This window comes from Trichechus manatus, unplaced genomic scaffold (genome assembly GCF_000243295.1).
Source record: "Trichechus manatus latirostris isolate Lorelei unplaced genomic scaffold, TriManLat1.0 scaffold00127, whole genome shotgun sequence".
Taxonomy (NCBI): domain Eukaryota; kingdom Metazoa; phylum Chordata; class Mammalia; order Sirenia; family Trichechidae; genus Trichechus; species Trichechus manatus.
In genome coordinates this window covers 1,086,152-1,099,091 of record NW_004444063.1, presented here as the reverse complement: position 1 = coordinate 1,099,091, position 12,940 = coordinate 1,086,152, and the positions used below count along the sequence as shown (strand labels likewise).

The 12,940-nt window shown below is 43.3% G+C and overlaps 1 protein-coding gene across 2 annotated transcripts in view; it reads right to left on the bottom strand.

The window, feature by feature from the left end:
- Nucleotides 1-12,940, bottom strand: part of SPOCK1 (SPARC (osteonectin), cwcv and kazal like domains proteoglycan 1) — a 727,447-nt gene that overhangs the window by 17,168 nt on the left and 697,339 nt on the right. For both annotated transcript variants that reach the window (XM_012557936.1, XM_004384690.1), the window contains one exon: nt 1,737-1,853. In XM_012557936.1, the coding sequence (XP_012413390.1) occupies nt 1,737-1,853 (117 nt within the window). The remainder of the gene's footprint in view (nt 1-1,736; nt 1,854-12,940) is intronic.

Sequence of the window (12,940 nt, the reverse complement as noted above, 5' to 3'; positions counted from 1 at the left end):
CTGGGGAAGCCAGCACAACTTGTACAAGAAAAGGTTATGGAAGCTCCATAGACACATCCAAACTCCCTGAGGGACTGAATTGCTGGGTGGAGGGCTCTGGGGACCATGGTCTCAGGGAACATCTAGCTCAATTGGAATAACACAGTTTATAGCTCTACATTCCACCTTGGTGAGTAGCTTCTGAGGTCTTAAAAGCCTGTGAGCAGCCATCTAAGATACTCCAATGGTCTCACCCCTTCTGCAGCAAGGGAGAATGAAGAGAACAAGATACAAGGGAAAGATGAGTCCAAAGGACTAATGGACCACAACTTCCACGGCCTCCACCAGACTAAGTCCAGTACAGCTAGATGGTGCACTGACTGCTCTGACCGGGCTCACTACAGAGGGTCCTGGACAGAGCTGGAGAAGGATGTAGAACAAAATTCTATCTCACAAAAAAAGACCAGACTTACTAGCCTGACAGAGTCTGGAGAAACCCTGAGAGTATGGCCCCCGGGCATCCTTTTAGCTCAGTAATGAAGTCACTCCCGAGGTTCACCACTCAGCTAAAGATTAGACGGCCCCATAAAACAAAATGAGACTAATGGGGCACAACAGTCCAGGGACAAAGACTAGAAGGCAGGAGGGGACAGGAAAGCTGGTAATAGGGAACCCAAGGTTGAGAAGGGACAGTGTTGACAGGTCATGGGGTTGTTAATCATTGTCATAAAACAACATGTGTACTAACTGTTTAATGAGAAACTGTTCTGTAAACCTTCATCTAAAGTACAATAAAAAAAATTTAAAAAATTTAAAAAAAAAGGCTGTAGCAAAACCAAATGTATTTGAACAGTTGTGGTGTTTAGTAATCCATTCTATGCTGGTTGGCGGTACTGTGGAAACGTCTTCCCGTAACTACTTCTGAGTTAAAGGCACCGAGAAACTCCTCAAATTGCAAATATAAGGGTCTGCCCTGAGTTTTCTTCCCAGTTTAAAAAGAGGCTCTGAGTATGGTCTCTGCCAGTTTAGTAGCTGAAGCCAAGAGAGGCTGCTTAGGAATCTGCATTTTAATGGTGGGGGAGGAAGACAATTATCTGGTCATTTCTAAGGAAACCAAAATGCAGTCTGACTCATGTACACAAAGATACATCAAAGATGCTTGCTACAGTGTTATCTATAATAGCTAAATATTAATAACTACCTAAATGCCCCCAAATAAATGTTCAATTAAATAAACTATGCTATATCCATAAATTGGGATTCTGTGTAGCTATTAGAGGGCAGAATACTACTTGACGATTAACAACATGCAAAGATAGTCACAGTATATTGCCAAATGGTAAAAGCAGGTCATAAAACATACATACACACACACACACACACACACACACACACGTACACATACATATTTTTTTCCCCTAAATGCCAAGGAAAAAGATTAGAAGTATATAGCACAACATGCTTTTACAATTATAACATGGTGGGGTTAGAGTTTTTTGTTTGTTTGTTTTGGTATTTTTCTATATATTTAGTATATTTTCCTAAATGTCTGTAATAAACATATAATATTTCTGCAATCAGATCTTTAAAAATAGAAGTTTTTGTATTTTCTTGATTCTAAAGCATTCCAAAATTGGGACATATTTTACAATCAATGTGTACATTTAATGCTACTGCAAAGTCAACAACGTCTACTCACTGTGAAACTATGGGATTTAAAATGAAATAAATAAGCAAAAGTAAAGTGGTGGTCTTACTGCCTTGGGCTGTGTCGGAGCTGGTGGGCTTGATGACCCTGTTTGCATCCTCATGAAGGGCTCCAAACCAGTCTTTCAGCCGGGAAGCCAGGTTCCTCAACTCCTTGTCTGTGCAGGCTAGAAAAAAGCAAACACAAGAAACAATGAGCCAGTGGGCTTTCTCCCTTGTTAGCTCCTTGCCCACAATGTGCTCTCATTGGCAAAGCCATCCCCCCAAAAAACTTCCCCCTGCATCCACAATATCACCTCTCACTCTGAAAACACCCCAAAGGATGTTGCTATCACAGGTAAAGAGTATGACAAAGAGAGAGCCTAGACTCCTAAGCCAAGCAGCATTGTCCAGAACTTGCATTTGGACTGCCTCTGAGCTATTCTAAAGCAAGCTGTAATGGCCTCACGGTTGGGCAGCATCCTCCAAAGATGGTCACAGATTCTTCTTGTTAACTGGATAAAACTTGTTGTTGTGTGCCATTGAGTCAACTCTGACTCATAGCGACCCTATAAGGACAGAGTAGAACCGTCCCACAGGGTTTCCAAGGCTGTAATCTTTACAGAAGCAGACTGTTACATCTTTCTCCCTTGGAGCAGCAGGCGTGTTTGAACCACTGACCTTTTGGTCAGCAGCCTAGTGCTTAACCTCTGTGCCACCAGGGCTTCTTTTACTAAAGCAAGCTGTAATGGCCTCACAGTTGGGCAGCTCATTTCAAAAATGGTCACAGATCTTTCTTGTTAACCGGATAAAACTTGATACCGCAGTTTTGCCAGAGATCACATTTTCCATTAAACTCATGCCAAGAGATTAACACCAGGAATAGTTAATGCTCTTACAGAGAGGCTGCCTAGGACACCAAAAGATTCCAGTAATAGCAAGCTCTCAATTTTATTTTACTCCAAGGTTTACATTTGTGGATTTGGCCTATTTTGCTGGCCTTTCTACAGGCTCATTCTTAACTTTCCGCTATAGACAGACAAATGCTTTCTCCGTGGAAGAGACCTCTTTATAATCCTCCAGCCCCTATTTTAGGGTATGGCAGAGTAACTGGGGCAGACAAATACTCTTGCTGAGACCAAGAAGAAAATCCAGATAGATGGATGGATGAGCGAACGGATGGACGGATGAATGGATTGATGGATAGATGGGAGGTAGGTAAACAGGTAAGGGCAGGCTGTCTGAAGGCCTCCTAGAGTACTGAGGTAAGGAAGACTTGAGGGGGAGAAATCTCAAAGGAAGGAAAACTGCAGAGAAGTGAGCTGACTTCCCAAGTGGTTTTTCCCCTCAGGGCACACGCTAATTCTGGGGGTGAGGATCCTAGCAAAGGTCCCAGGCAATGTGTTGATACCAAGAGGCAGAAAAACCAGCAATGCATTTGGTGGCCTTTAACACCTGAAGGGACAGAAATTTGAGACCTGAGTAGTCAAAATCCCAAGGAGTAAGACAGCGACAAAGAATTGAACCCCACAACTGCCACTTTTGCCAAATTCTAAAGCTGCAGAGAGCTAAGAAGCCAGCAGAATGCCCTACAACTCAGAGCTGAGTTCTGATTGTCTTGTGGTGCTAAGGAGGCACAGATTAGAGTTCCAAATCTGCCATCTTTGAGGGACCCCAGCAGACAACATGGCTCTCCATTGGAAGTCCTGCAGTCAGGGATGAAGAGAAGTAGAGTCTCACTTACAGCTGCTGCCTTCATTTCAGGCCAGGATCCAAACTCGAGTCTGGAAGCACTGAGTGAATGTGCAATCCACTGTTTATACTCAAGTTGTTAATGATCTCAAGACATCTTTGCTTTTTTTTTTAATATTGTATTCTTAGTGAAAGTTTACACAGGAAATTAGGTTCTCGGTTAACAATTTCTATACGTATTGTTCAGTGACATTGGTTACATTTTCCACGATATATCAGCATTCTCATTATTTCCATCTGGTTGTTCTGTTTCCCTTAATCTAGGTTCCCTGCCCCCACTTACCTTCTCATCTTTGATCTAGGAAAAATGTTTACTGCTGGGTTTCATTTGGAAGATTATTGAGAGGAGCACAGTACTCAGGAGTGATATTATTCATTGTATGGGCCAATCTAAGACACCCTTGCTTTTAACAATCAGAGGATGACTGAATTTGAAAACATCAGCCAGGAAATGGCACTGCGAAATGTCTTGACAGGCAGCAGAGTATACCAGCTCTGGAGTCACAATGCCTGGGGTTGAATCCAGATTTACCACTTACTGGCTGGGTGACTTCAAACAAGTCACTTAACCTCTTACAGCCTTAGTTTCCTAATCTGTAAACTCAGCATAATAACATCATTATGTGACTATAAATCAGACAATGTGTGCTAAGTGCTTAGCAAAGTGCATGGTATATAGTAAGTGCTCAGTATGTGCCAGCTATGATTTTTATTACATTACCATTATATTATCGTTCGACACAAGTCCAGAGTTTTTGAATTGAAGATTTATAGGTAAACTCAGAGCAAACATCACAACATTCAGAAAGCTAGTGAGATAAATGCATTTGAACAAAGCTGGGTTTGGTCACATAGGAAATAGGTGAAAATGGATACTTGTGCTGTCCAATACCATTATCACTAGCGAGAGGTAGCTATTTAAATTCAATTAAAACTAACTAAAATTTAAAATTCAATTCCTCAGTCACACTACCCACATTTCAAATGCTCAATAGTCATCTACGGCTAGCAACTTCCATACTGGATAGCAGAGATACAGAATATTTCCAGCATTCTATTGGACAGCACTGGATGAAGTTAACGATCATTTGAGGATCTTTAATTTTCAGGAGGTCCATAACGATATTCTGACATCCAAGGTTGTGCCTTTACTCCTTCCCTATAGTCTTTAAAGATAGGCTGAGAAAAAGACAACAAAACCCCTAACCCCCTCAAGCCAGGAACCAGCATCTCAGGATAAGCCATGTCCACAGACAGGAGGGGAAGTACTTGTTGCTGAAGGCTGAGACTGACAGCCTTTGCAGTCATCAGGAGCAGGTCCACACTAACATGCTGTCTTAGTTTCCTACTGCTGCTAGAACAGAAATACCACAAGAGGGTGGCTTTAACAAACAGAAATTTATTTCCTCACAGTGTAGGAGGCTGGAAGTCCAAATTCAGTGTACCAACTCTAGGGGAAGGATTTGTCTCTCTGTGGGCTCTGGGGGAAGGTCCTTGTCTCTTTTCAGCTTCTGTTCCTTGGTTCCTTGAGGACCTTCATGTGGCTTGTATCTTCCCCTCCATGTGTGTTTCCTTCTCTGTGCCTAACTTGCTCTTTTTAAATCTCAAAGGTGAATTGTTTAAGACACACCCTACACTGATATGGTCTCATTAACATAACAAAGAAAGTTCTAGTCCCAAATGGGATTACATCCATAGGTATAGGGGTTTAGGATTTATAACACATATTTTTTGGGGACACAATTCAATCTGTAACACATGCAAACTGGCCCCAATTCAGAGCCTCTGGGGGGATCCACTGTCACTCTTGTGACTTCTCTGACAGACACTACACAGGTCTAACTAGGAGAGGACGTGGTCTATTTTTCTGAGGGGAATGGGATGTGGGGTCTATAGTCAATTTTATATCTGAAAATGGAATATTGATAGCATCTATTTCCTCTCTATTGCCATGCATACCATCTATTCGAAATGTCTCTGATCAGAGAAAACTGCCAAGTCAACTTGCAAAGCAAATGAATCCCCATCTCACACTGCAAGATCAATTAGTCAGTCATGTTTAACTAAACCCTGACAGATGTGTAGGTAAGCTGCATCTTTAGAAGACTGCTGAATTTCCCACAGGCTTCCAAAAGTACACAGGCTTTGGAGGGCTGATGGAATCAGGCCCTGGAATCTTGAGTGTGCCTGTCACTCGGGCAGGTTTACAAGCAGGGAGCCACTGGCATGGGAGGAGAGAGATCAGAAAGTTGAAATGGAGATCCAACCCAAATCCACCCCACTGCCCTTGAGTCGATTCTGACTCACAGTGACCCTACAGGACAGAGCAGAACTGCCTCACAGGGTTTCCAAGGTTGTAATCTTTACAGAAGCAGACTGCCACATCTTTCTCCTGCGGAGTGGCTGGAGAGTTCGAACTGCCGACCTTTAGGTTACCAGCTGAGCACTTAACCACTGTGCCACCAGGGTTCCTTGAAATGGAGATCCAAAAAAAACCTAAACCTGTTGCCATTGAGTCGACCCTATAGGACAGAGTAGAACTGCCTGTAGGGTTTCTGAGGAGTTCCTGGTGTATCTGAACTGCCAACCTTTTGGTTAGCAGCCATAGCTCTTAACCACTGTGCCACCAGGGTTCTGAAATGGAGATAGGTGGGACTTAATTACTGGGCCCTGTCTACTCACTGTGTCCTCAACTGAGTAATCCTTATGAGGAGAAAGTCAGGCACAATCTGCCTGGCACCCGATACATCCCAGAGGAAAAAAAATAATCAAAGATGACAGCCTGCAGAGAGCTGTTTGTTCAGATTTGGTATTCCAGCCACAATAGGCAGGCTGGCAATAGGAGAAAAATGCTTGCATTTTAAGTACTTATCCACCACTGAGAAAGGTATGAACTGGGTATTAATTCTTTCAGAAATGGAGACCCAAGAGGGACATCCCATACACTCACTTTTTGCTTGGGGAAAAGGAATTTTTGTGGGAGAAAAATCATAAAGCATATCCACCTGCCATTCTTACACTCTGCCTTGAGGTGGGTCAATCCTTGTGATATATGACAAGGGGTATCTGATGGCCTCTCCACACCTCCTGGTGAGAGAAGCAGGGTGCTCAGGCCACAGGCCACCAGCATCAGGCTCTTCAGAGGAAAAGATGGGGTTTTACTGGAAGAGGAGTTTGGTTCACTCAGGAAGGCTAGGGTCTTAGTTCTTTGCCCCTACATTACCTTTCTAAGTGAGCGAGTGTTCCTCCCGTTTTTGGTTATATCCTCTCCTGCCCTCCACCCTGGCTTCAGGGCTTTTCTTTATTGTGGTAAAATACATACAGCAAAAATTTGCCATTTTAATCATTTTTAAGTGTACAATTCAGTAGTATTAATTACATTCACTATGTTGTACAAAGCAGACCTGGTGGCACTCAGGGCTAAGCACTCAGCTGCAAATCGAAAGGTCAGCAGCTTAAACCCACCAGTTACTCCACGAGAGAAATACATGGCAGTCTGCTTCCATGAAGATTTACAGCCTTGGAAACCCTATGGGGCAGTTCTGCTCTGTCCTATAGGGTCTCTATGAGTCAGAATTGACTTGATGACAACGGGTTTTTAAGGTTTTTATGTTGTGCAACCATCACCACTATGTTATTCTGGAATATTTTCATCACCCTAAACAGAAACCTTGTACCCATTATGCAAAAATTCCCAACCCCCCTTCCCCCTAGCCTATAGTAACCCCTAGCCTACTTTCTGCCTCTAAGAATGGGCTTATTCTAGATATAATAGATAAGTGGGAGTGTACAATATGTGACCTTTTGGGTCCAGCTTATATCACTTGGTATAATGTTTTCTAGGTTCATTCATGTTGTAGTATATATTAGTACTTTACTCCTTTTTATGGCTGAATAATATTCCATCATAAGCATATATCACGTCTTGTTAATCCATTCATCTGTTGATGGGCACTTGGGTTGTTTCTTCCTCTCACTTTTAATTGCTCTCATTCTCTGGGTAGTCTCTGCCCAGCATCCTACTTCTCAGTGATGCCTTCCCATTTTTTCAGGTTATTCTACATCTTATGTACATGACCTCAATCTTCTCCAACATGGCTGGTGTGTTGGCAGCATCTTTGAGATTCACTGACCCGCCCGCCCTCCATCTGTGCCTCCTCCAGTACTCAGAAAGGGGCACCAGCAGACACCCACTTCCTCAGGGCAAACACTTGGGAACTGTCCTGGATCCCTCTGACTTTCTCACTCTCTGTATCTGTTGGCTACAAAAAGTTCTTGGGTCTACCTCCTAAATACCTCTCAAGTCCCTCTGCTTCTTGATATCTCCATTACCTTCATTCCAGTCCAGGTCACCACTGTCACCTCCTACATGAACAACTATATCAGGCTAATTGGTCTCCCATCTTGCTCTCCCTACTCCCTGCTCCATGAAGCAGCCAAGATGATCTTTCCAAAATGGAAATTTGATCAAGTTGTTTTCCTGCTTGAGTCACTTCAGAGGCTCCCAACTACTCTTCAGGAAAGTCTAAAATCTACCATGTGACCTCAGTGCCTGTGGGATCTGACTGATGTGGACCTTGCTGCCTCTTCTCTGTATTCTCTCCTCCAGCATCTATGCTCTGGCCTTATTGTACTTCCCATATACTGTTCCACCTGGAACACATCTCTGCTTCTTGCCTTACTAATGCCAACCTCTCCATCAGGTCTGCCTTAATGTTACTTCCTCTTAGAGGACTTCCCTAACCCTCAAACTAGGTGAGTTTTCCCTTTTATATGTTACCAGTGCCTTGGACATGTTTCCTAATAGCTTTTCCTCTGATGGCATCCATTAGACCTGTAATTTCTCATTCAATTCCCATATCACCCTCTAGAACATAGCAGCATAAAACATGTCCTGAGCCTGGCTCAGCACTGGGAGCTTAGCATGTAATGCAGTTGGTTCCTGGCATGAAAAATGCCTCCCACACATACTTATTGACCGCGTATAATAACCCTCTTACTACCTTTTGTAAGCTTAAATTTTCCCATCTGCAAAATGGCATGATAAAGCTTAGCTCATAGCACCATTGCATGGAATGCATGAATGACAAATATGTTGATACAAACTATCAAAGTCAAATAGCTATAAAGGGGGAGAGAAGACTTGAAACCAGGGCTGTATATCAGAGTCCATGTTTGTTATCCTACAATTCCTGCATGCTAGATTGGCTCCTTGGATAGACCGGGCTTGCGGGTAGCCAGCAATAACTGATGAATGAATAAAAAAAGAGAGAGGAAAGCAAACAGTTGCCATCACATTGATTCGACTCATGGTGACTTCTAACACATGAGGTGTGTCAGAGTAGAACTGTGCTCCATAGGGTTTTCAATGGCTGATTTTTTGGAAGTAGACTGGCAGGCCTTTCTTCTGAGGCACCTCTGGGTGGACTCGAACTTCCAGCCTTTTGGTTAGCAGCTGAGCATGTTAACGGTTTTTACCAGCAGAGACTCTGCAATGAATACACTTGGTCCATACTCCAGGTTGAAAAAAATTCAAACATCAGGCCCTTACATGTAAAGGAAGTTCTGCCATTGATGTAGGCAAGGCAGCTAGTTGAGCTCTATGGGATGGAGAGTGGGAGCAAGTGAGGCTCTTGCCTTCATTAGCTTTGGTGCGAGAACAATGGTCCTTCCGAAGGACTGTGTACAGCGTGCTGTGTTCCTGTTCTGCTCCGAGAAGCATACGTCACACCTGCAGCCACTGGGGCTTCATTAGAGAAAAGTATAGTGCCAGTGCACATTACTCCAAAATGTGAAAACAGACAGCTCCTTCCCCCAAGAAAGCAGAGCGCTAGGTCAGAGAAGGGCCCAGGTAATTTGGTGCCCTCCCAATAGACTTTTCCTGTCTGTTTGGAAAATATGGACAAAATGCAATGAACAAATGTGAATAAGGCACACACAGCCTCCATGGATGGTCTATAGCCATGGGAAAATAATTTGACTGCTTTTTCCACCTGGAAACCCTCCCTCCCCAGCCCCCAAGGCATGGAGCTTCAGGGGGCTTTAAGCTAGACTGGATGCAGAGTTCTAAGAAAGCCTGGATTACATTGTGAGTGACCCAGCTATTGCAGAAGGAGAAGCCAATACTGTAGGGCAGAGAAGCCCTTACATGGTTACTGCAGCCCTGGTGAGGTTTTGGGGTCCCTGGGTGGTACAAGCAGGTGCTAACCAGAAGATGAGTGGTTCGAGTCAATCCAGAGGCACCTTGGAAGAAAGGCCTGGCAATCTACTTCTGAAAAATCAGCCATTAAAAACCCTATGGAACACAGTTTTACTCTGACACACATGGGGTTGATATGGGTTCGAAATGACTCAATGACAATTGTTTTTTTGTTTTGTTTTGTTTTAGGTGTGGTTATATGAGACAAGGAGAGGGGTGCTTACCTATAGGTATTTGTTTATGGGGAAGTTAGATAGCCTAGGTAGTAGCTATTGGAAAGAGAAGACTGCTTCTTAACCAAGTAAGTGTTAGTAGCCTGATGCTGTGGCTCTGCCTGTCCCCTGGACCCTCATCACCTCATCTTCCCTGGCCCCTCTATTCTCCCTCAGACAAAGTCAAGGGTTAGTGATAAGCTGGTGAGTAGGTTTCAAAATAGGCTATGGTTTTACAAGGGGAGAGACAGGAACTAGATAATCTGAACTTGTTTGAAAAGTATTCCTAAGGGCTGGAAATGGTTTTTCAAGCTGGTCTCAGCTTATTGATGACTTTGAGGGCTGACTGACACTATAAACAGTGCTTTCAGGGGGTTAGACAGAAAAAGGGAAGCCAAGGAAACAGTATTTTGAGGGCTTAAATACTTAGGAGATTACATAAATACTGAGAGAGGGGATGGACAGAGGACAGAAATTCTGTATATAGTATCAATATCTAAAAGAATGAGAGAGAGTGTGTACAAAAGTGTGTGAGTGTATCTGTGTTAAAAATTCTAAACAACTGAAGTCACATTTGAACACCCAGTTGGGGAGGTTTGAAAATGTCATATCTGACATACAAGCGTTGTAGGACATCTGTAAACCTCTGCTAGGGAACCAATTATTGGTATACCCCTGTAATGCATGAAATTTGTCAGCTAAAGAGCCAAAAAAAAAAAAATCCCACCTGTCACAGGACCCTACCTCCCTCTTAAGCCCCAGCCTCACCAATGCTTAGCTCAGGGCTCTGGCAGAAGCTTATATGAAAACAATCAGAATTTAATTTAAACTTTAGTGCCTCCGAAGGTAATTAAAGAGTTGGGTCAGACTAGAATTCTCTCTGGGAGCAGGCCAGGAGGCCTCTCAGAAATGGAGACCTGGTGCTGGCCCTTTCAAACCAATCTCCTTCAACCCTCCTAGGTGCTGTTGTGAATAACTACTTAATCAGAGCAGTGCTGGATCAACGCGCTCAGTGTTTGCAATTAGCATCTCAGGTAAAAGGTCCAGCTGAACCTTCTTTAGCACAGAGATTAGACGCTGGGATAATGCTTCCCAAAGCCTGGATTCCCAGCAAACGCAAGGATGCCTTCCTAAACTGCCTCTTCCTTCTATCATTGCCATCTCATGTTGCTGCTAGCCATTGGGCACTTGTCTGTCTCCCAGCCTGGACTTTAGGCTCCCTCTCACCACCAGGGACTGGGTCCCTTGTGTCGGTGACAATTTGGCACACAGCAGGTACTCCAGTGTTGGATGCTCGTGAAGGAAAGCTGAGGAGGGGATGCTGCACTCCATGGGAGCTTGAAGGAGAGGGAGAATGAGCAAGTTTATGACTCCCTTAGGAACGTGGGTTGTAATAAACCAGAACTTGAGTAGGTAAGGGTTGGTTCTGCTTAGCACAGTTTTAGAAGCAATAATCAGGATCACTCTGCTTTAAAAGGATCCTAGGGAGGCAGGAGAGAGTAATTAGACTCTGGAGTCAGACAGAGCTGAGCTCAGATCCCAGCTCTGCTGTCCTTGCTGAGACTGTGGACAAGTGACTTATCCAGTCTTCAGTTTCCTCATCTGTAGAATGAAGTTAATAACAGAACTAGCTTATAGGATTATGGTGATGATTAAACCAGGCTGTATTCAAGTGCTTAGCACAAGGCCTGGTTTATTGTCAGTCCTCAGTACCTGTTGGTTATGATATTATTTGTGTTTGTGGACACAGTGCAGGCTAGTGATTGGTCAGATAGAAATGTCCAGGAACCAAGATCAGGCATATGCTATCTTCACATGCAACATCCACATGTAGCCACCCAGTTAGATACTGTTATCCTCTCTCATTTTTCAAAGGAGGTTAGGTGACATCTCCCATGGTACTACAGATGGTAAATGGCAAAACTGAGACTCAAACCCAGGTCTCCTCACTGTCAGTTCACTGATCTGCTCATATACTACAACCCCAGGTTCCCCAAAGGTGCCCACCCACTCTTCTGCACACTCCTCATCGAGCACACTGACAGCCTCTCCCACAAGACAAAAATGATGCACTTGAGTGTAGGGGGTCAGAACCACACTCAGGCAATCGGTGCTGCAGTTGAGAGTTCAAGCTCTTGGGTCTGACAGCCCTGAGTCTGAATCCCAGCTCTCAGTGTACAAGTTGTTGTTCTTTAGGTAAGTCATTGCTTTTCTCTGAGCCTCTGTTTCTTCATCTGTAAAATGGGGATAACAGTATCTACCTCATGGGGTTGTGGTGAGGATTTATGGTGAAGATTAGGCGCTCAAAAACCAATAGGCAGTCATTATCATTTTCTCATCTGAGGAACTTCAGGAGCTGGTAGCACTTACTCTTGAGAGGCTAATAGATAATAAGCCCCCGTCTATAAGCAGTTTTAGTGACAGAAAACATGATTGGGGCTTACTGAGGGGATTTTGAAAGCTACATACAAGGTGAATCTCCATTTCTAACCAGAGATCATCTCACAGAGATTTCAGGCAGGTTATGCCTTCTCAAATTAAATGTAACAGTACCTGTGTTATTATGTGTAATTCCAGTTTTTGCTTCTCAGTGCCTAAAACATCAATATATATGCATGTTCTCTCATCCATAGGGAATGCATCGCTTTATATAAAAACAGGTACAAGCAAAGGAATTAGGGCCCATTATTCAGGAGCTTGCTAATAAAGTCCCTCTTAAGAAGAAATCTTTGGAAGAGCTGAAAATATTGACATTAAGCTTGGGGAAGATGAGCTAAGCTAATTAATGGTACAGCCTACAAGCCAAGACAGATAAATTTATCTGTTAAACCCATTAAGACTATTCTTGGTAACCTGATTTGTGGAGACTTTAATGTTTTCCTTGATTCCAATGATAATCCTTCATCTGGAAAAAAAAAAAAAATCCAGAACTTGCACAACATTTGTAAATATGCATTAGTGGGGTAACACTCTTTTCCCCCTGAATAATCTAGAACAGGGAGGTTAGCTAGATGAAATAAACTTTTGAAAGCTTCTGATAAAATCCACAGGCATCTCCATACTCCAAGGTAAAAATATTACTGAATGTGCAAAATACTGGTCAGAAATGCCA